The sequence below is a fragment of the Canis aureus genome, chromosome 28, assembly GCF_053574225.1.
Source record: "Canis aureus isolate CA01 chromosome 28, VMU_Caureus_v.1.0, whole genome shotgun sequence".
Taxonomy (NCBI): Eukaryota; Metazoa; Chordata; class Mammalia; order Carnivora; family Canidae; genus Canis; species Canis aureus.
Window position 1 is genome coordinate 19,667,702 of NC_135638.1, and position 22,047 is coordinate 19,689,748.

General features: G+C 34.7%; 1 protein-coding gene across 14 annotated transcripts in view; it reads left to right on the top strand.

Annotated features, from left to right (window-relative positions):
- STAU2 (staufen double-stranded RNA binding protein 2) overlaps positions 1 to 22,047 on the top strand; it is a 297,993-nt gene that overhangs the window by 56,933 nt on the left and 219,013 nt on the right. For all 14 annotated transcript variants that reach the window (XM_077876554.1, XM_077876553.1, XM_077876549.1 and 11 more), the window contains one exon: positions 5,941 to 6,076. In XM_077876554.1, the coding sequence (XP_077732680.1) occupies positions 5,941 to 6,076 (136 nt within the window). The remainder of the gene's footprint in view (positions 1 to 5,940; positions 6,077 to 22,047) is intronic.

Genomic DNA, 22,047 nt, shown 5'->3' on the forward strand with positions numbered 1-22,047 from the left:
TACACAAAAGACAGGTATCATAGCTGCTGTTCTTACATCACAGTCTTATTCCTAGACTTATTGGGAAAGATAAAAAAAAAAACCATTGAGGCTTAAACACAGGAAACTCAGTTTTGGCCAGATTGCATAGTGAATTAGAGTAACAAAGTATGTCCTTGAAGAGAGAATTTCCTTGGAAGTTCAGCTGGAAAAACTTTGACCATTTTCTCACTTGGTAAGCCAATTGCTGTAAACTGTGAACATACCCGTTTTTAAGTGGTTTTGGATTATCCAGTTTGGAAGCCCAAACAGTCAGCTTGGAACTTAATTTAAGATTAATTTTATTATTTGCCTTTACCCTATATACATTCACTATTGTGTTAAAATATCTTTTATTTTTTTTTAATTTCAACAACGAAAGGGTCAGGGTGACCAAAAAAAAAAAAAAAAAAAAAAAAAAAAGCCCAAAACAAAACCATAAAACTCCGAAACATGCATGAGACATACAGTTGGCATGTGCCTGTAGTTCTAGATACTCGGGGAGGCTGAGACGGGAGGACCAGGTGAGCCCAGAAGTTCTGGGCTGTAGTGGCTCTGCTGATCACCCATCTGCACTCAGTTCCACATCAATATAGTGACCTCCTGGGAGCTGGGAACCACCAGGTTGCCTAAGATGGGGTGAACCAGCCCAGGCTGGAAACAGAGCAGATCAGAGTAGTGGGATTGCACTTGTGTTTAGCTACTGCACTCCAACCTGGGCAACATAGCAAAACCCCCTCTCTTTTTGCCCCTCCCCAATTTAGGGTATCCTGTGTCTCCAAAAAAAAAAAAAAAAAAAAAAAAGTTTTCCCCCTTTCAAGTTTATACTTGAAAAAAAAAAATACGCATAATAAACGCATACATACATTATGTCAAACTAATTTTCCCTTCCTGCTAGCAGTGTATGAGAGCTCTCTGCATCCTTGTCAACATATGATCTCTTAAGTTTTAAAAATTTTAGATATTCTTCTGGTGTATAGTAGAATTCAGTATAGTTTTTTCATTTCCTTAACTACTGGATGGAGAGCACCTTTTTATCTGGCTGTTGGCATTACTCCTCTCTTGTAGAGTGCCAGTTGAAATAATTTTCCTGTTTAAAAAAACCCTGCATTTTCTGTTTTTTATGTTCTTCTATTTTTTATTGACTTTGGGATTCCTACATATTCTGGATTCACATCTTTTGTTACATATTTGTGTTGTAACTATCTTTCCATAATAGTATATTTTGATGAACAGATATTCTTTATTTAAGTCTAATTTATTAGTCTTTTCCCTTATGGCTAGTGTCTTATTTAAGACAACTTTTTCTCCTGCAAAGTCATGAAAATAATCTTGTAATATTTTTAGAAGTTTTATTTATTTTAAAAATTTAGATCTAGAGTCTGTCAAGAACTGAGATTTATGTGTGATATGAGGTAGGGTTCATGATTTTTCTTCTTCTTTTTAATATATAGATGTTCAGTTAACACCATTTATTGAAAAGACAATCCATTTCTTTTCTTTTCTCTTTCTTTCTTTCTTTCTTTCTTTCTTTCTTTCTTTCTTTCTTTCTTTCTTTCTTCTTTCTCTTTTCTTTTCTTTTCTTTTCTTTTCTTTTCTTTTCTTTTCTTTTCTTTTCTTTTCTTTCTTTTCTTTCTTTTCTTTCTCACTGCACTACAGGGATGGGGAGCTGAGTCCACTACAGGGATGGGGAGTTGAGTCCTCATATGAAGTAGAAATAGTATTTACACCTCAGAGAAGAGTTTAAATTCATTTACAGCATGACTTAAGACTATATCATAGAACTATTTTGGTATCTCCCTTCTTTTATTTATTTTTTAAACTGTTTTGGAAATAATTTCATATTTATGTAAAATTTGTAGAAAGAGTTCATAGAATGCCTGTGTACCCTTTGCCCAGATTTCCCAGTTGTTAACATTTCTGAACCATTTGAGAGTAAGTCGTGGACATGTGGTCCCATTCCCCTTAGTTGACTTCAGTGTATTTTTCTCAAGTACTTAGTCATTCTCCTGTCAGGAAGTTAACATTGATTTGGTATTATCATGTAATGCACAGGCTTTGTTCCTTCTTCATTGATTGTTCCAGTAATATCCTTCATAGGTCCAGTAATATCCTTCATAATCAGATCATAGATCTGTCATTTCTTTTCATTCTATTTCAATCTGAAAGAGTTCCTCAGAGTTCTTGTCTTTGATGACCACGACATTTTTGAACAGTACAGGCCACATCATTTGTAGAATGGCCCTCAATTGAGTTTATCTGGTGTTTCCTGATGATTGTAGGCATTTTTAGCATGAATGTCCCAGTGGCCTGGGCTTATCTCAGTGTTACATATCAGGATACACCTGATACTGATTTGTCTCATCAGTGATGACTTTTGTCACTTGGTGAAGACTATGTTTGCCAGGATTCTCTATTGTAAAGTTAATTAATAAGTTTTCCTATTAAGTAACAAGGAATTAATGCATGTTTTCTTAGGAGAAACTTGGGACTATATAAACATTCTGTTAATCAAATTTACTTTCACCGACTAGATTTGACATCTATTAATGATTCTTTTCTGAATCAGTAGAGTGAAGAGCGCCACAGGGTAATTTTATTTACTTATTTACCTATTTATTTTTGTGGCTTAAAACAAGAGAAATTTATTCTCTCTCAAAAGGTTCCTGTTGGTGGTTTGTTTTTTTTTTTTTTTTTTTTTTTTTTAGATTACTTGGCATTCTACCCTAGAATTTTCTCTTTCCCCTCCTTTTTTTGTTTGTTCATTTATTTATATCACTATAGACTCTTGGATTCCTATCTTACTTACAGATTTATAGTCTATCATTACTTGTTTCGATTCTCAATTTGTCACAGACTTGACCAGGGTTAATGTACCTTTCCAGTTCCTTCTACTGTTTTCATCATTCTTGAGCACTTCTTACTTTTCGGCACAGTCAGATGTTCCAAGGTCATCTTGTATTTTCCTTACTTTTCGGCACAGTCAGACGTTCCAAGATCATCTTTTATTTTCCTTGTCCTGACTGGTACCAGCCATTTCTTCAAGGAGTCTTCGTTGATTAATTAATTGGTTCATTCTTTGAACAAATATTCGAGTGACTGCTATGTTCCAGGAACTATTCTAACTGCCTACAAAGCTGTTTCCTCTAGTGTTAGCAATATGTAGCTCCTTGAAAACTAGTTGTGGGATTTTTCTTTCATTTTCCACATAATAGGAATCCACAGTAGTTGTTATGTGTTATATATATGTTACATATATAACCAAATAGCCTTGTTATACTTATCACTGATAAATTTCTTTTAATATAGTGAAAAACCACTAGAAATGGATTCTGCATTGACAGTGTCAGATTTACAGGCATGTGATGCATGAGGATTGCTGTGTAAAGATCGTCTTTATGCAACCTGGGGATCCAGTCGCACCTGCTGGAGTGGTACTGAACATCACGTGTGGGTTCTTATATTTGGAAGTTACCCTTTAAATGTTTTCTGTGATAGCATTATTGGGTAAGGAAAGGGGGTGTGCACACACAGAGATGGCAGTCTAATTCTTTACAAAACTGGTGGAGGTACTTCACTCCAAGAGTCAAAATCTCTTCAGCATAGTTTGTGCTTGTCTGCTGCTTCTCCACTCTCCTTCACAAAGATTAGCATTTCTGTGAATAGACAGCAGCCTTACTTTCAAATGAGGAATTTATATGGAATCATTAATTTATTTAATTGATATGAATACGATACTTTTACCTAGTTTAAAACCTAAGTTTGGTATGGGTGGCAGGACGTATTATATCCTACCAGTGCATTAAAATCCCCTCACTGGTGAGTTTTAGACACCTTAGTTTCCTGTTTATTGCCTTACTAAAAGAATGAGGTCTTTGAAACTATTTTTTCCTTTTCTTTTTTTTTCCCCATTTGAACTTTATGCTATTTGTGTCTGTAGGATTGTTGCGAAGTAGAATTCAGAATGACTTAAGTCTTATAAGTGATTAACATGTTAATTATTAAACTATAATCTTACGGAGTAAGAAAAACTCAAACTTTTAAAGATATAGACTGCCCTTTGGTGTTGAATCTTTAGAAGACTGTTAGACAATTTCTAATAAAGTTAACCATAAGTCTACTCTATGATCTAGTAGCAATTCCACTGCTAGGGATATACTTAAGAGAACTGAGTGTATGTGTCTGCTAAAACACTGGCTATATACTTAATTACTCCTAACTGGAAACAACTCAGATGTCCTATCAATAGCAGAATAGATAATCTGATACATTCATTCAGTAGAATACTCTTCAGTGATAAAAAAAATATTTGCAATGCTGATATATTTGACTAAATTGTTATATTGAGTGAAAGAAGCGAGATAGAATAATACATGTTCAGGTTTGAGGAACAGGCAAAACTGATGACAGAAGTCAGAACAGGTAACTTGGGAGGTGGGTATTGACTGGAAATAGCTGTGATGGAAATGTTCATGTCTTTATCAGAATGGTGGTTACTGAGTGTTTACAATGTGTAATAATTTGTGGATTTGTATGTTTAGGGTTTGTGCATTTTACTTATCCCTCAGTAAAATATTGTAGGAAAGAAAAAGAAAAGAGAAGCCCTTTCTTCACTTTCTCTTCCTCTGCTCTGAGTGTTGGTATTAAATTAGGTGTTTAGACTAATTACTTACTATTCAATATGTTAATGTTTTTTGCTGTTTTTCTTATGCTTTTTCCTATTCCACTTCCTTTGTCCTACCACACTCTATTTTTCTCCTTAATTTTGGTTTATTTATTTTTAATTTTTTTTAAAAAAATTTATTTATTTATTCATGGAGGGGGGGCAGAGACACAGGCAGAGAGAGAAGCAGGCTCCATGCAGGGAGCCCAATGTGGGACTCGATCCCAGGACTCCTAGATCACGCCCTGGGCCGAAGGCAGGTGCTAAACCTCTGAGCCACCCAGGGATCCCCCCTTAATTTTGGTTTAGTTTCTGTTCTTGTTTATACTCTTTAGTGATTTCGCATAAATTCTTTAGACCTGAGACACAAAGTGAGCAGTCATTGACTCTTGATGTATTGCTTATGACGTGGCTGCTGGTTGTGCATTTGTGTCAGGCTCCACCACCCCCTGGCAGGTGCTTTATGTCAGCCCCAACTTCTCTGCTGCAATAAGTGGACCAATTTTTGTATGTGACAAATGGAGTCTAAAATGTATGTTACAAAAAGCAGAATTCAAACAAAAATAGCCAGGTTTTATCCTGAAAAAAAGTTTTACTTTCTATGAAAACTTTGTTTCATATTTGTGATTTTGTGATTTGTTTTGTGGAACATGTATACTTACATTTTACTAAATAACCTCTTTCGTACTCAAAATAATATGATGTAATTACAGTGTGGGTTATTTATTATGGAATTTTTGAAACTTTTACAAAAGTAGAATAAGATAGTGAACATTCCTATAGACAAAGTTTAAAGTATATTTTCACGAGATAAGTCCAAGAATTGCTGATGACCCTGTATTCGTTGCTAATTTCAGTTGCTTAATTACCAAAATATAAAAATATTCACAGATGACAATGTTTTTAATGATTAATCGAAAGCTTCCTGGGGTTAGTAATGCTGAAGTTTAATACATTCTTTATAATATCCAAATTAAGCAATGTATGAATCTTGTGTTCCCCTTGGTTTAAATAGTCTGACTTTCAAGTTGAATTTTTGGTTGTGAATATACAAAAAAGGTCGCAAAAACTCCAAAGAGATTTCATTAGTAATAATTTTCCTGTTTATGTAATTTGTTTATACACCCCTGAGAAAATCATGCAGACTGGCCATCAGCTCCCACCTTCTTTCATGGTAATTACATGTAATGTAAGTACGGCTTATGTGATTTATTATGGAAATATTTCACTTGTGTGCTTTTAATATTTTTTTTAAACAGGTAGTATAACTCCAACTGTGGAACTGAATGGGCTTGCTATGAAAAGGGGAGAGCCTGCCATCTACAGGCCATTAGATCCAAAGCCTTTCCCAAATTATAGAGCTAATTACAACTTTCGGGGCATGTACAATCAGAGGTTTGTATGTTTTCTTTGGTTTTGTTCTTATTTATTATTTTACACATATTGTAAAAGTTTCTGACACTCAGAGTATTTTCATTGTAAGGAACATTTACTTTGGGCATTTTGCGTGGAATTTAGATTAGTCAGGCTCACAAGGAATATTAAAAAAAACAACAACTGGTTTTCAGGAACTAGTTTTTATTGACTCATGAGAACCCTGTATTTGTTGCAGGCAGGACCGTGTTTTAAAATTATGCCACAATAATAGCTCTGACTTCTTAGTTGATTTGCTCATTTATTTACCAAGCAGATACTTAGCTTAATTAGTGGTTTTCTTAATTTGTCCCAATACATTGCAAACATGAGTGTTTCTAATTTATAGGAAATTTGTTGGAAGGATTTACGAAATCTTTCTCAACATTGCATAATTTTGCATAGTTACAAGTGTAACAGTTTTCTTTTATGGGCAAGACAGAATTTAAAAAAAAAAGTTCTTTTCTGATCATTCATAAAAGTCATGTAACTCATTGTAGAGAATGTAGAAAACGCAAAAAGTTAAAAAGAAAATATAAATAACTTGTAATTCCAGAATCAAATACCTTTAAGATTTTTAATGTATTTTACATTTTAAAAAATTCTTTGTACATATATTTAACCAAAGAGAAGTTATCCTTTATATTCAATTTCTATAGTGTTTTATGGAGGTATATTATATGAGTGACAAAATGCACGGATCTCAAATGTACTTTGTGATGACTATTTATGTATATATATGTATTTATGTTTTACTTGATTGCTTTTTATATGTGTATCCTCATGACGACCACCATGATCAAGGTTCAGCTTGTTTCTATTACCCTGAAAATTTCCTCATTTTTATTTGCACTTGTTATGCCTCCTCCCAGGAGGAACCATGGTTCTGTCATTGTAGATTAGTTTTGCATATTATTGAATTTCACATAAATAGACTCATACAGTATGTGCTCTTTTGTGTCTGGCTCTTTTCACTTCCTATACTGGTTTTCTTGTTTGTTTGCTTTTGTGTTTTGCTTTTTGAGATTCATCCCTGTTGCTTGTATTTGGATCTTGCCCTTTTCTATTCCTAAATAGTGTTTCTTTGTTTGAATATATCATAATTTTTTCATCTTATGTATACAGTATTGTGCCCTCTTTTAATTTAATATAGTGATAATTTAAAAATATTTTTTAAAAGTTTATTTCTTTAGTAATCTCTATACCCAATATGGGGCTCAAACTTACGACCCTGAAATCAAGAGTCACAGGCTCTTCTGACTGCATCAACCAGATGGTCCCATTTTTCATATTTTTAAGTGATCTTTGAAAGACATTTCGATGGCTATATAATGTTTCATTTGGTTAGGATACACTTTATAAGGATATAAAGAAGTCTAAACAAAGAATACTTAATAAATATTTAAACAAAATGTACTTGTTTTGATCATCTATTACACCCCCTTTTTTGACAATTGTAAATAATGTGCAGCAATCTTTACATTCAAATTTTTTTCAAAACACTGATTACTTCCTTAAATTAGAGTACTGTAAGGGGAATATTGGGTTGAAAAGAATACTGTGTTGCCCAATTACATTAAAATTTGTACTAATTACTTAGAGTATATTCTGTTCCATTCTGATAACACTGAGTTTAAAAAACACATTGTCTTTTTTGATAATACGGTATGTTTTTAAATTTTGGTTTATTGATTACTTGTGGGGATGAATAGTTTTCAAATACTTTGTCCTTTTTGATTTTGCTAATTTGTATTGCTTGGCCAGTCTTTAATTCAAATGTTTATGTGTTGGAAGTATTAGTATTATGTCTGTTTTGTTTAATTATTTTGCTTTGAAAAAACTGGCTTTTAGTTTTGTTTGTTTTGAGGTGCAACAGTTTTAGATGTTAGATGGCCTTATTTGTGTGTGTGTGTGTGTGTGTGTGTGATTTCTCCAACTGTTTTTATGCCTAAGAAATTCTTGTGATCAGATATTTGCTAATGCCTAAAAAGAATTTTTTTATTGAGGTATAATTGACATCACATTATGCAAGTATATGGTATACAACATATTAATTTGGTACATTTATGTTGCATTATGATTGCCATTGTAGTGTTAGCACTTCTTTCATGTTACATAATTATTTTTTCTAGTGTTTGGCTGCTGATACTTTCTAAGTCATTTTATATATATATATATATATATATATATATATATATATGTATATATATATATATATATTTTTTTTTTTGGTGGGCTGCAAAGCGAGGTTTGCTGAGTGATAGTAAAGTGATAGTATAAAGCTCCTGAAGAGGGTGGGGACTGAGGAGGGTTGCCCCATTTTGTGGATTTACTAACATTACAATTCTAATGTGAGAAAATGTATGGTCTATATATAGTCTGATACTTTCTGACGTCTTGTTTGGTAGTGGTGTATTTACTATTTAAAACTTAGTCCTGTTTAGATTTTAAATTGTTCCTTTAAATATTGCTTAAATTCTCTAAAACAAATGAGTACAATCTTCTTAGACTTCTCTTCCTCCCCACTTTTCTCCCAGGTGTATCTGGGGGAATTTACTGTCTTGGTAGGAAAGAAAGGACCCTCATCTTTGTGTGAGTGTCCTATATTGTCCTCCGAGCTCCTCTGGACTTTGTGACGACATCCTTTGTCCACCAGATAGATGACACCTTTCTTGCCTGCCTTGCCAAAACCTGCAGTTGGTGATGTGTAGTCCATTTTTCCCCGTCAGATAATGCTTCCACAGAGTAATTACCATCTCCCTTGCTCTTTTGACCTAAATCCTTAGCTGTCTTTGGCTCCCTGGGGTGTTGTTCCATTCTCATCCTCTTCGGTAGTGTCTTCTAACTGGAGCATCCAGTGGCTGACTTATCAGCCTCAACTTCATGTTCATACCACATGGTGGCAAGAAGGACATAACATTTCTCTTGTAGTTGCTTTACTTTCTCTTTTTCTGTATAACTTAACCTATTGCCTTTCTCATAAGCCTGAGGTTATCTAATACAGATAAAACTATTTGCCCACTTAAGCACAATAGATATGTTTGGTTACCTGAGTTAGAAACATCCTGCCTATGTTATACTTGAAGATATTTTACTTTAAATGTTCTATAATGAAGACTCAGGAGGATATTATATTTAAATGCTTAAATGCTTATCAAAATATATTTTGATATCTGTAGTTCTTTGTTGAAATCTTACTGGAGTTTTGATAAGTGAATTTATTACTTTTAAGTGAAAGAAATCTGGTACTGAAGCAATGAAAAATTTGGCAATAATTTCTGGATTATTATTATGGAGGTCATGTTCTAGTAGGGAAGGCAGTCAGTAAGTGGTGGTTACTAACTGAGACAGTGATTTTTGATAAAGACCTAAAAGAAGAGGAAGAATGAGTAGTGTGTATGTTATGAGAGAAGGAGAGAACATTCTTAGCAAAACAAAGAGCAAGTACAAAGCCACTGAGTTAGGAATGCAGCAGGCTTGTTGATGTCTTCTCTAGGAGACCAGTATGGCTGGGAAAGAGTGAACCAAAGGGAAGAGTAGTTGGTATATGAGGGTGTGATGGGTCATGGGGTTTGGGTTTTTGTTTTTTTTCTATTGTAGGTTTTCTTCTAAGAATGCTGACATTTTTCCTTGTTGGCAATTTCTAGTTTCAAGATCTGATTCCATGGTTGTCATGAGGTATATAAGAATTTATTTGTTACTTCTCTAAGGGGTTATGCTTTAGGCCATCCCCATTTAATGAGTAAAGTGGACTTTGCTTTCAGATTGTTGTTTCAGAGTGTTGGAGAGTCTTTAGAATATCCTGCAGATCACAAAAAGGGTAAAAAGAAAATAGGGAAGTACCGGTAAGCTGCCAAGCCATGTTTCAGTTGTAAAGCTCTTTGCTCACAGAAGGGCAAACCTAACTATTACTCATTAGGTTGTAAAAGTTAGGATTTCACATATAACCTTAATTCGCAGATGACAACACCTGAAAGTGTCAAGAGAATTTGGAGCCAAAGATCAGAGGAGATGGTCTTCAGACTCTTAAGTGAATCAGTAGCTTCTTAATAAGGCAGGGAATGAAAGGTTAAAAAGCCCAAGAAACAGATATCATTTAGAGGGCTTTATGTAAAGGTCCTTTCATTTTCTACTTAAAATAATATTAAGTAATAATTAGACATTTACCCATGTTGATTTTTTATTTTTTTATTTTTTTTCCATGTTGATTTTTTAAAAACATATTTATTTTTTCATTAAATTCTAGGTCATTTATTTGTTATTATTATTCATTTATTTTGAAAGATTTTATTTATTCATGAGAGACAGAGGCAGAGACCCAGGTAGAGGGAGAAGCAGGCTTCTCACAGGGAGCCTAATGTAGGACTCAATCCCCACACTCAGGATCACGCCCTGAGCTGAATTAAGTCAGACGCTCAACCCCTGAGCCACCTAGGTGTCCCAAATTCTGGGTCATTAAAAAAAAAAAGATTATTTATTTATTTAATTGTGAGATATAGAGCACGAGCGGGGTGGGGAGGAGGTAGGGAGAGGGAGAAAGAATCTGAAATACACTCTACACTGAGTACAGAGCCTGATTCCAGGACATGAGATCATGACCTGAGCTGAAACCAGGAGTCAGATGCTTAACTGAATGAGCCACTCAAGCACTCCTAAATTCTGTTCTTTAATGATGAGTTTTCTCCACTCAAACTCAAAGGCTAAGGAGGCACTTAAAGAAAGTGCCCGCCATCTTGCCCTTCTGCTGTCCTGTTTTATGATGGCTGGGGAAGAGATTTATCCATGAGCAAAATCTGGATGCAACCTGGCTTCGAAAGTACCTGTCTGTTACACCTAAGATGTTTGAAAATGAATGCATCCAGTTACGTCTTTTGCTTTCTTTCTTTTTAAAAATTTACTTATTTATTAATGAGAGACACAGAGGCACAGACACAGGCAGAGGGAGAGGCAAGCTCCATTTCATGCAGGGAGCCTGATGTGGGACTTGAACCCGGGCCTCCAGGACCACACCCTGGGCTGAAGGCAGCGCTAAACTGCTGAGCCACCCAGGCTGCCCCATCTTTTGCTTTCTTATTTGAGGTACTGTTTGCTAACAGATAAAAAGTTGCAAGTTATAAAAATTTATATAACAAAGTGTAAGATGTAAAGATTGGAGAACATTTTATGCTTTTGTTCTGTCATATATGTGATCTCAAGAACAGAATGGCTGATATCAGGCCTTCTATAGACAGTTTATCAATTTTGTTGTATGTACAGATGCAAGAAGCATTATTGCTTGGCTAGTGTCCAGAAAATCAACAGTCTGCTGATGCAGATGGCCAGAGGCCCACAACTCAAACTAGGCTATGTGAAAATGGGGATTTTTGCCATATGTAACTGGGAAGATTGTCAGGCATGGTTGAATATAGGGCGTTAGTGTTCTTTTCCCTCATTTTCCACTTCTCTTTTCCCCTCTTCTCTCATTTTCCTCTGCTCTACTTCTTTTTCAAAGAAGCTCACTTTAATTTGCTGTAATTCAAATGCTACATACCCCTTAGACGTGTAGTACCAAAGAAGGAACACATTTTTGTATAGTTCTTAGGAAAGTCCCAAGAAAGACTGAACAGACTGTCCATCCCTTCGTCATTTAGACTGGATTTGGGTTAAGGGGATACTTTAATTGGCCATGCTTGGGTTTGTGCCTAACCTGGATAAACAGGGATTAATCCCATCCAAGCTGCTCTGCAGAGCACAATTCTTTTATGAATGGTTCCCTGAAGGCAAATATTCTGAAGGAAAATCATTTCCATTACAGTCAGAACATTTGGTTCAAATCCTAATTCTGATGATTTTAGCTGTGTGGTTTTGGGCAAGGCACTAGACCTCCCTTAGTTTCCTCATTTGTTAAGTAGGGATAATAATACCAAATGAAAGGTCTTTGGTGAGGTCTTCCATTAAGCAAATATTCACTGAATGCCTACTCTTTGTCATATGTTGTGTTAAGAGTAGATATGTTGATGAAAGACAGTCTGTTAGACTCTGAGTCCATTAGAAGATGAAAACAATGCAGAGAAACAGTAACAGAGTGATAAATGTGATCATATGGTGCTATGAAAACATTGAGAACAAGTGCTTCACTCAGACCAGGGATTCAAAGAAGTCTTCCAGAAGGAATTGATGCTTGAACTGAATTTTCAAGGTTAATGATGCACTAACCAGTTGAAGAGGATAAGGAAAAGCAAACTAGGTTTTGGGAACAACGATAAGGAATCCTGAGAAGTTCAGCTCATCATGGACTTGCTTGCAAGGAATTTGGTATGTCTGTCATGAAAAGGCTGAAGTTCAGGCAGGGTGCTGAGTCCGATGTTCTCAAATGGCCTTGCAAAGAGGTTTAGATTTGTCTTGAAGGTGATTGGGAGCCATTGAAGGATTTTAAGCTAAGGGGTAAAATAATTAGGTGTCTGTTTCAGGCATATTGCTTTGGCAGTATGTGGGAAATAGTTTGGATAGACTTAAAATTCAAGGGAGAAAGATGAATTACAAGGATGTTGTAATTCAGGCTTAAATTGATGAGAGCCTGGAGCAGTGAAGATGGAGTGGGTGCAGTGTCTAGATATTTAGAAGGTGGACTTGACAGCACTTGGGGATTGATTGATTCAGGGGGGATTAAGGATAACTTTCACATATCTGGATCAGTAGTAATATTGTTCACAATGAGGAGTTGGGGTGGGTCTTTGGAAACGTGAGGCATTCCGTTTTGACTATGTTGAGTTTAGATTGCCTATGACATATATCGGGGGAGTTCATTTTATTACTCTTTAAAGCCTTAGTGGAGGGTGTGGGAAGATTATCTTTGGCTTTGAAGGTTTGTTGAAAGTACACGTGGGAACCTAAGTTTGAGTGACCAGTTTGTTCATTGTTCATCTATGATTTATACTTCATTCCCAAAAGGATTTGGTTATGCCAGTGTGTCATTATTTGATTTGGAAAAATCTTGTGGCATGCCCCTGTGCCAAGCACTTTCACCCTCAGGTGCAGTTAATATATTTTGTGTCAAGATAGTATTTGTTTATTTGTTTACTAAAGTATTCAATTCCTGGTCCAGTCACTTGTAGCTAGTTTAGTAAAGTTACTTTCTCTTAAGATGTTTGGTATGAGTCATGGTAAGTTAAACAAGGAAAGAGGACTATTTTGCAGAAGTTACTTGTTCCACTGGGCGGAGCCAGGTTCCTCCTTAAATCTTTATGGTCTCCGCTCTTGTACCCTGGGAGATCTATGAGACTTGGGACTTTCTGGGCAGCTGTAGCTATCAGTGGAAATTTTTTTTTTTTTTTTTATCAGTGGAAATTTGATAGGGTGAAACAAATTTTTTGAAGTATATGAACTGGTTTTATTTCATTATGTTGGTTATCAGTAAAACTAGAAATAATCAAAGTTTTAGTTTATGTAATAACATTATATTTCAAAGTTTGTTATATAGGCTCTTGACTAGCTGTTAATTACTGTGTTGGCATAGTTTATTTTGCAGTTGTACAAACTTTTTTCTAATTAAGTTTTTTATTTTAATCCCATTATAGTTAACTTACATTGTTATTTATTAGTTTTAGGTGTACATTTCAAACTGTAATCTAAGTATTCTTCACTAGTTTGTAATGCCCTATTAAAAAACATCTTGAAGGGACGCCTGGGTGGCTCAGTCGTTGAGCCACCTGCCTTTGGCCCAGGGAGTGACCCTGGAGACCTGGGATCGAGTCCCACATCGGGCTCCCTGCATGGAACCTGCTTCTCTCTCTGCCTGTGTCTCAGCCCCCTCTCTCTGTGTGTTTCTCATGAATAAGTAAAATCTTAAAAAAAAAATCTTGAAAAGTAGAACAGTTGAGAAACAATATATTTGTAGCAGTAGTGGTATAAACAGGAAAAGCCTACAGTTTTGCTTTCTGCCCACCAGATGGTGCTTGTGTATTGATAAAAACAACATATAGACTGGGTGAATTCACATTGGTTAGTATTCTAAGGCGGATGGTTGACTGATAAATGAGAAGTTAAACCATATAAAATCACTAATATTTGACCTTTTTTTGTCCTATAAAACATGTTGGTTTTATATGGTACAGCTTAACAGAAAAAGGTCAGCCAAGCACACAACTTTAAAGCCTCTTGGGGAAATGAAATAAATGTGAAGTGGTGAAAAGCAGAAATTAATTCTAGTAGTTATGTATAATTTTGCCTTTTGTACATTATATACCTTGGTTTGGAGAATATATTATTTTCTCTGTTACATACTTTATGCATGAGATGTATGTTGCAACTTTTCAAAATGGAATTTCTTTGAAAAATGATAATTTCGTCCTGGGGATACTGTTTTTTTTTTTTTTTTTTTTTTTAAGGTAGTTACAGAATTGAAAGGCTACAAGACAATTTTCAATATTCTCTATTTTTAATAGGATTACATTAATTAGATTAGATAGAAGTGTGTTTTTATTTGGGGGAAATAAATCTAAACCCATAATAAATAAGTATTAAAAATATATTGTATCTTAAAACTCTCATAATGAGTCAGAGGAGAGGGTTTGAACAGATTAAGAAAGCAAAGATGAGGGAGAATGAACTAGAATTTGAATCCAGAGAATCAGAGAGCAAGAGAAATTATTTCAGGGTAAATGAGGGATTTAGTCTGAGCCAGAAACTCTCAGCCTGTCTTAGGCAGGCTGTATTTAAAATTAAGAATAAGAACTAATGGACATTATAACTCTTTAAAACAAAACTTACTGTAACTCTTACTCATTTGGTAAGACCAGATATAATACACTTCATTTTATAAAATAGAAATATCCTTTTTTTCTTTGAAGTGAAATATAAAGAGGGTCTCCACTCAACATCTGTTTCCCCAAATATTAGACTAAAATTATTAAAAATACTTTGGGGGCTTGGATGCCTGGGTGGTTCAGTCAATTAAACATCTGCCATTGGCTCAAGTCATGATCCTGGGTTTCCTGGGATTGAGCCTTGCATCCGTCTCCCTGTGAAGTGGGGAGCCTGCTTTTCCCTCTCCCTCTGCCATTCCCCCTGCATATACTCTTTCTCTCTGTCAAATAAATAAATAAAATCTTTAAAAAATTAAAGGAAATACCTTTTTTTTTTAAAAAAAAAAAAGGCATTTTGAGGGCTTATGCTTCTGGCTATAACTAGGACCAGATTTACCCTCCCACCATAAGCACCTAGAAAACTTAGGTAAAGTTTTTACATTATACATAAACTGATACAATATGATGTGAAGGGAAGTTGTGATAAGTTAAAGAGATACGTTGATGCAGAGAAAAAACAGAATAGTTAAGAATACAAAAGTGAGCATAAAATGGAATAAAAAATGTAATCTTAAATAAAGCAAAAAAGGAGAACAAAGGAGTAATGAACACATGGGATAAAATAGAAAACAAAGATGATAGATTTCAACCCAACCATATCAATAATTATGTTAAGTGTAAAAAGTTTAAATGCTTTAGTTAAAAGATAAAGAATGTCAGACTTGATAAAAGAGTAAGATATACAGCCATATGGTATGTAAAGAAATCCATTTTCAATATGAAGACACAGATTGGTTAAAAGGATGGAAAATGATTTCATGTAAACACATAATAAAGCTGAACTGAGTGTATTTATTTTAGATAAAGTAGATTTCAGAACAAGAAGTATTATCAAGAATAAAATTACCAGTGATGAAAGGATAAAATGATCAAGAAGACCTAACAATTGTAATTATACATGCATGCACCCATTAGCAGGCCTTAGAATACCTAGACAGAGAAATAAGAAAACTAAGGCACTGGTATGGACTGAATTGTATACTCCTCAAATTCATATGTTGAAGCTGTAACTGAAATGTGATGGTATTTGGATATGGAGCCTATAGGAGGTATTTAGGTTTCGATATATTATAAGGGTATTGCCCTCATGATGAGGTTAGTGCTGTTTTAAGAACAGACACCAGGTAGCCCACTCTCTGCTCTACATATTTCCTGCCCTTGCCATGTGAGGATGTAAAAAGTCAGTTGTCTACGAGTCAGGAAGAGCGCTCTCATCAGAAACTGATCATGTTAGCACCTGATCTCAGACTTCCGGCCTCCAGAACTGTGAGAAAATAAATTTCTGTTCTTTAAGCCACCTTAAACATGGTATTTTTTTATGGCAGGCCAAGCTAAGACAGCTGTAGAGTTCAAGAATACTGAATTCCCTATATAATAGCAGCAGAATATACATTCTTTTAAAACATGTAGAGAACATTCACCAAGATGGATGATTAACTGTCTTATAAGACAATTCTCAGTAAATTTAAAAGAATTGAAATAATACAAACTGTGTTCTCTGATCACAAAGGGATAAAGTTAGAAATAAAAATGATAAAAATATCTGGAAATTCCACAAATATTTGGAAATTAAACATATTTCTAAATACATGGGTCAAAGGAGAAGTTACAAAGAATGTTAGAAAAATGTTTTGAGCTAAATGAAGATGAAATGAAAAGTTGAGATGTGGATGGAGCTAAAGCAGTGCTTGGAAGGAAATGTATAGCTTTAAATGCATGTGTGAGAAAAGAAAATGGTCCAAAATTAATGCTTTAGGCTTCCTACTTAAGAAGCTAGAAAAAGAACAGCACATTAAATCCAAAATACAGGGCAGCCCCAGTGGCGCAGCAGTTTGGCGCTGCCTGCAGCCTGGGGCGTGATCCTGGAGCCTCAGGATCAAGTCCCACGTTGGGCTCCCTGCATGGAGCCTGCTTCTCCCTCTGCCTGTGTCTCTGCCTCTCTCTCTGTGCCTCTATGAATAAATAAATAAAATCTTAAAAAAAAAAAATCCAAAATACAGAAAAGGAAGTAACAAAGATAGGAGCAGAAACCAATGAAATTGAAAACGGACAAACAATAGAAAGGCCATCAAATCAGTGAAATAAAAAACTGCTTCTGGGAATGGATTAATAAAATTTATGTTTCTGGCTAGCCTGACAAAGAAAGAAGGTGAAGATACATATTACCAATATCTGGAATAGAAGAGGGAACTAGCATTAAAAGAAGTATAAGAGAATTTTACGAACGACTTTATAAATTGATAAATCATTGGTCAGCAAACTATACTCTGTAGGCTCATTGCCTGCTTTTGTAAATAAAGTTTTATTGGAATGTAGCAATATCTATTTAGTTAATGTATTGTCTATGTCTGCTTTTGAACTATAACAGGACAGTCGTCGTGACAAACAATATGGCCTGCAAGCTTAAAATATTTACTGTCTGGCCCTTGAAGGAAAAATTTGCTGACTCTTGACTTAGATGAATTAGGCAAATTTATAAGAAAGCACAAATTACCAAAACTGACTTACGGACAAAAAAAAAACCAAGCAAATACAAAAAAAAAACCTCAGTAACTTAATGAAGTTAAATTAGTATGAGAAACTTTTTCACAACGAAAACTCAAATCTCTAATGATTTCACTAATAAATTCTATCAACATTTGAGGAAGAAATAGTACCTCAGAAAATCGGAGAAAGGAACATTTCCCAACTAATTTTATGAGGCCAGCATTATCTGTTACTAAAACTATACAGAGACCTTAACAAGAACAGAAAACTTGAGATCAGTATGCTTCCTGATCACAGATGTAAAAGTCTTTAAAAAATATTAGCAAAAAAAAAAAAAAATTAGCAAATTAAACTCAAATAATATATAATGATAAATGGAGTTTATCTTATGAATATAGAATTGTATAAAGGAAAAAATATGAACATCAAATGCTCAGAAAAAGCATTTGATGAAAGTCAGCACTCAATCATGATACAGACTTCTCAAGCTAGGAATGGAAAGTAATTTTCCTAATGTGATTTCTTAAAGGGATTTCTCTAAACAACTAGCTGATGTTATGTTTTGTGATGAAAGATGAATACTTGTAAGATGAGGAACAAGAAAATAATATACATGTTATCACTTCCATTTAGCATGGGTCAATGGAGAAGTCACAAAGAATATTAGAAAAATATTTTGAGGGATCCCTGGGTGGCGCAGCGGTTTGGCGCCTGCCTTTGGCCCAGGGCGCGATCCTGGAGACCCGGGATCGAATCCCACGTCGGGCTCCCGGTGCATGGAGCCTGCTTCTCTCTCTGCCTGTGTCTCTGCCTCTCTCACTTTTTCTCTGTGACTATCATAAATTTAAAAAGAAAAAAAAGATTAAAAAAATATTTTGATATAATGAAGATGAAAATGAAAAATTGAGATGTGGATGCAGCTAAAGCAGTGCTTGGATGGAAATGTATACTTGAGTTCTAGCAAGTATAGTAATAAATAAGTGAGGGAAAATATTAGAAAAGAAGAAATAAAACTGTCTTTGTATGCAAACACCATGATTTTTTAGAAAATTCTAAGTACTCAAAAATGAAAAATTACTGAAATAAATGAGTTGAGCAAGGTCACAGGATACAAAGTCAAATGTACAAAAAAACAACAATATTGCTTTTAATAGTAATATACAACTGGAACATTAAATTAGTATAAAAGCATGTCATACTCAGGATTAAATCCCAAAAAATATGTGCACAATCTGTATACTGACAACTAAAAAATATTGTTCATATAAAGAAGACTTGATATAGTTAAAATATCAATTATTCCAAAGTTAACATAAAGTTGCAGTGCAAACCCAATTGAAATCATAGTAGGGGTTTTTTGTATGTAAAATTTATAATATTAATATTTGTGTGGAGATGCAAAGGATCTGCAGTAAACAGTTTTTTTTTTTTGGAGGGGTGCAGTAAACAGTTTTGAAAAAGATGGACAGATTTGGAGAGCTCATGCTATGTAACTTTAAGACTTGTCATAAAACGGGGTGCCTGAGTGGCTCCAGTGGTTAAGCATCTGCCTTTGGCTCAGGTCATGATTTCAGGGTCCTGGGATCTAGCCCTTCATTGGGCTCCCTGCTCAGTGGGGACCCTGCCTCTCCCTATCCCTCTGCTACTTCCTCTGCTTGTGCTCTTTCACTCTCTCTTTCAAATGGATAAATAAAATCTTTAAAAAAGTAAAAGACTTGTTAATAAAGCTACAGTAATCAAGGCAGTGAAATACTGGCATGGGGAGACAAAGAATGGTTGACAAACTGGGTCATTGACTAAATCTGGCCTGCAATCTAAGAATGATATTTACGTTTTTAAATGGTTAGGAAAGAAATTTTAAAAGTGATATTTCATAGTTCATGAAATTAAGATGAAATTGAAATTTTAGTGTCAGTAAAGTTTAATTGGAACACAGATATGATCATTTGTTTATGTATTGCCTAGAGTTGCTGTCATGCTAAAGCAGCAGGGCTGGGATCCCTGGGTGGCGCAGTGGTTTCGTGCCTGTCTTTGGCCCAGGGCGCCATCCTGGAGACCCGGGATCGAATCCCATGTCGGGCTCCCGGTGCATGGAGCCTGCTTCTCCCTCTGCCTATGTCTCTGCCTCTCTCTCTCTCTCTGTGTGACTATCATGAATAAATAAATAAAATCTTTAAAAAAAAAAAAAAATAAAGCAGCAGGGCTGAGTAGGTAAGACAGATTGTATGGCTGCAAATCCCAAAATATTAGTGTTTGACTCTTTACAGAAAAAGTTTGCTTGATCTCTGGAATATAGAGGCAGGAAATAGACCCACTCATATATAGTCTTTTTTTTTTTTTTCAAAGTTAACAAAGATGCAAAAGATATTTTTCCATTGAATAGTGTGAAAACAATTGGATATGCAGATAGAAAAAAATAACTCTTACCTCGCACCATAGACAGAAATTAACTAGAAATGGGTCATGTAAAAGTTACATGTAAAAGTTAAAGCTGTACCTTTTCAGAAGATATATACTTACTTTGGAAATAGGCAAAGATTTTATAGAATTAAAAAAGCATAAATCATGATTTACAGAAGAAAATATTTTGCTACTTTAGAGATAGCTAAACACAAAAGACAAAAAGCATAAATCCTAAAAGAAAAATTGAGAAATTAAACTTTATCAAAATTTAAAACTTCTGATACTTGAAAGTCATTGTTTAAAATGAGAAAGCAGAACATATGCTAGAGGAAAACATTTGTAAAACATATTGATAGAGGATTTGAATCCAGAATGTATAAATGAGCACCTAAAACTCAGTAAAGATAGGCAAAAGTGAGCAAAGTAACTGAATAGATGCTTCACTACAGGAGAGGTAAGAATGGCTAATCATTTGAAAGATGCTTCAAATCATTAATTATCAGGGAAGTGCAACTCTAACACCATAGTTAAAATTTGAAAAGATCGGCAATATCAAGTATCATGGCAGGACAGCTGGAACTTTCATTCATTGCTATATGACCATTTAATCATGGTTTGTTACTTTCTTATGAAATTAAATGTATGCTTCCCATACTACCAACTAATTCCACTCCAGGTATTTACCTAAGAATAATGAATATATATATGGTCATTCAAAGACTTGTACATGAATGTAGTACCTTTCTTTAAAGTAGTAAATCCACCACCTAAAATGTTTTTCTCTTAAGATTTTATTTATTTATTAGAGCGAGAGTGAGGACACAAGCAGAGGGATCAGTGTGGGAGAGGGAGAAGCAGACTCCCTGCTAAGCAGGGAATGCAAAGCGAAGCTCCATCCTGGGACCCTGGGATTGTGACCTGAGCTGAAGGCAGACGCTTAACTGGCTGACTACCCAAGTGCCCCAATATCCACCACCTAAATGGTCAAACAAATTACAATATAACCATGCCAAGGAATACTATTCAGTAATAAAAGTTTGATTCAAGCAACAATATGGACAAATCTGAAAAGCATTGTGCTGTAAAAAAGAAGCCAAACATGTATATACATATTGTAAGATCTATTTTCTAAAACTGACAAAACCAATCCCATAGTGACAAAGCAATTCATTGGTTTTCTACATCTGAAGGGGGGAGACTTTGGGGAGATAGAAATGTTTGTATATTGATTTTAGTGATTGTTATTCAGACATATGTCAAAACTCATTAACTATGAGCTTAAAATAGGCCCAATTCATTGCATGCAAATTTTATCTCAATAAGGCTGAAGTGTTTTTTTTTTTTTTTTTTTAAGATTTATTTATTTGAGAGAGAGAGACAGAGCAGTAGGGGGAGGGCAGAGGAAGAAAATCTTTAAGCAGACTCCCCACTGAGTATGGAGCACATGTGAGGCTCAATCTCATGACCCATGAGATTATGACGTAAGCCAAAACCAAGAGTCAGCACTTGACTGAGCCATGCAGGTGCCCCAAGCTGAGGTATTTTCTTAAAAGTTGATGTACTTTTAAAAAATATATATTGTAATACTGAATTTTATTTGAAGCTGAAAGGGTGTCTAAGAAAGCATGGAATTTTGCCTCTCAAGCATTTCTCTGAAACCATTGTAAAAGTTTTACTTGGGGCTTCAATAATATTTACCTCATAGACTGAGGATAAAATGATGTCTGTAAATTGCTTAGCTTTTGCTTCTGTTCAATAAATGTTATTTAATTATTAGCCTTTATTATATTGTAGGTAATAGATAATCTGGTTGTAAGTATAGGTTCTGGAGTTGAAATGATGGCTGTGTGGATTTGAGCAGGTTACTAAACCTCATTCTCAGTGAACTCATCTGTAAATTGGAGAGAATAATTTATGTTTCCTCACAGTTTTGTTTTTAGGATTAAATATGACAATTCTGTGACTACACATGACCTGTTACTTTACCAATAGTGTTTGTAATTCCTTAAAAAGAATTTAAATATCAGAGTGTTTATCCTAGGATATTGTTATTTTGAGAGGTTTTTAAAAATTCGTTTTTGCCTAATTAAAAAAAAATCAGTCATGATTCTCTTACTATTTATAAGTATTCACTTTACAGAAGGAATAATCCTATAATACAAATATGCATACTTTTGGTCTTTTGTTGGAATTTAGTTGATCCTGGAAAGATACTGCCAT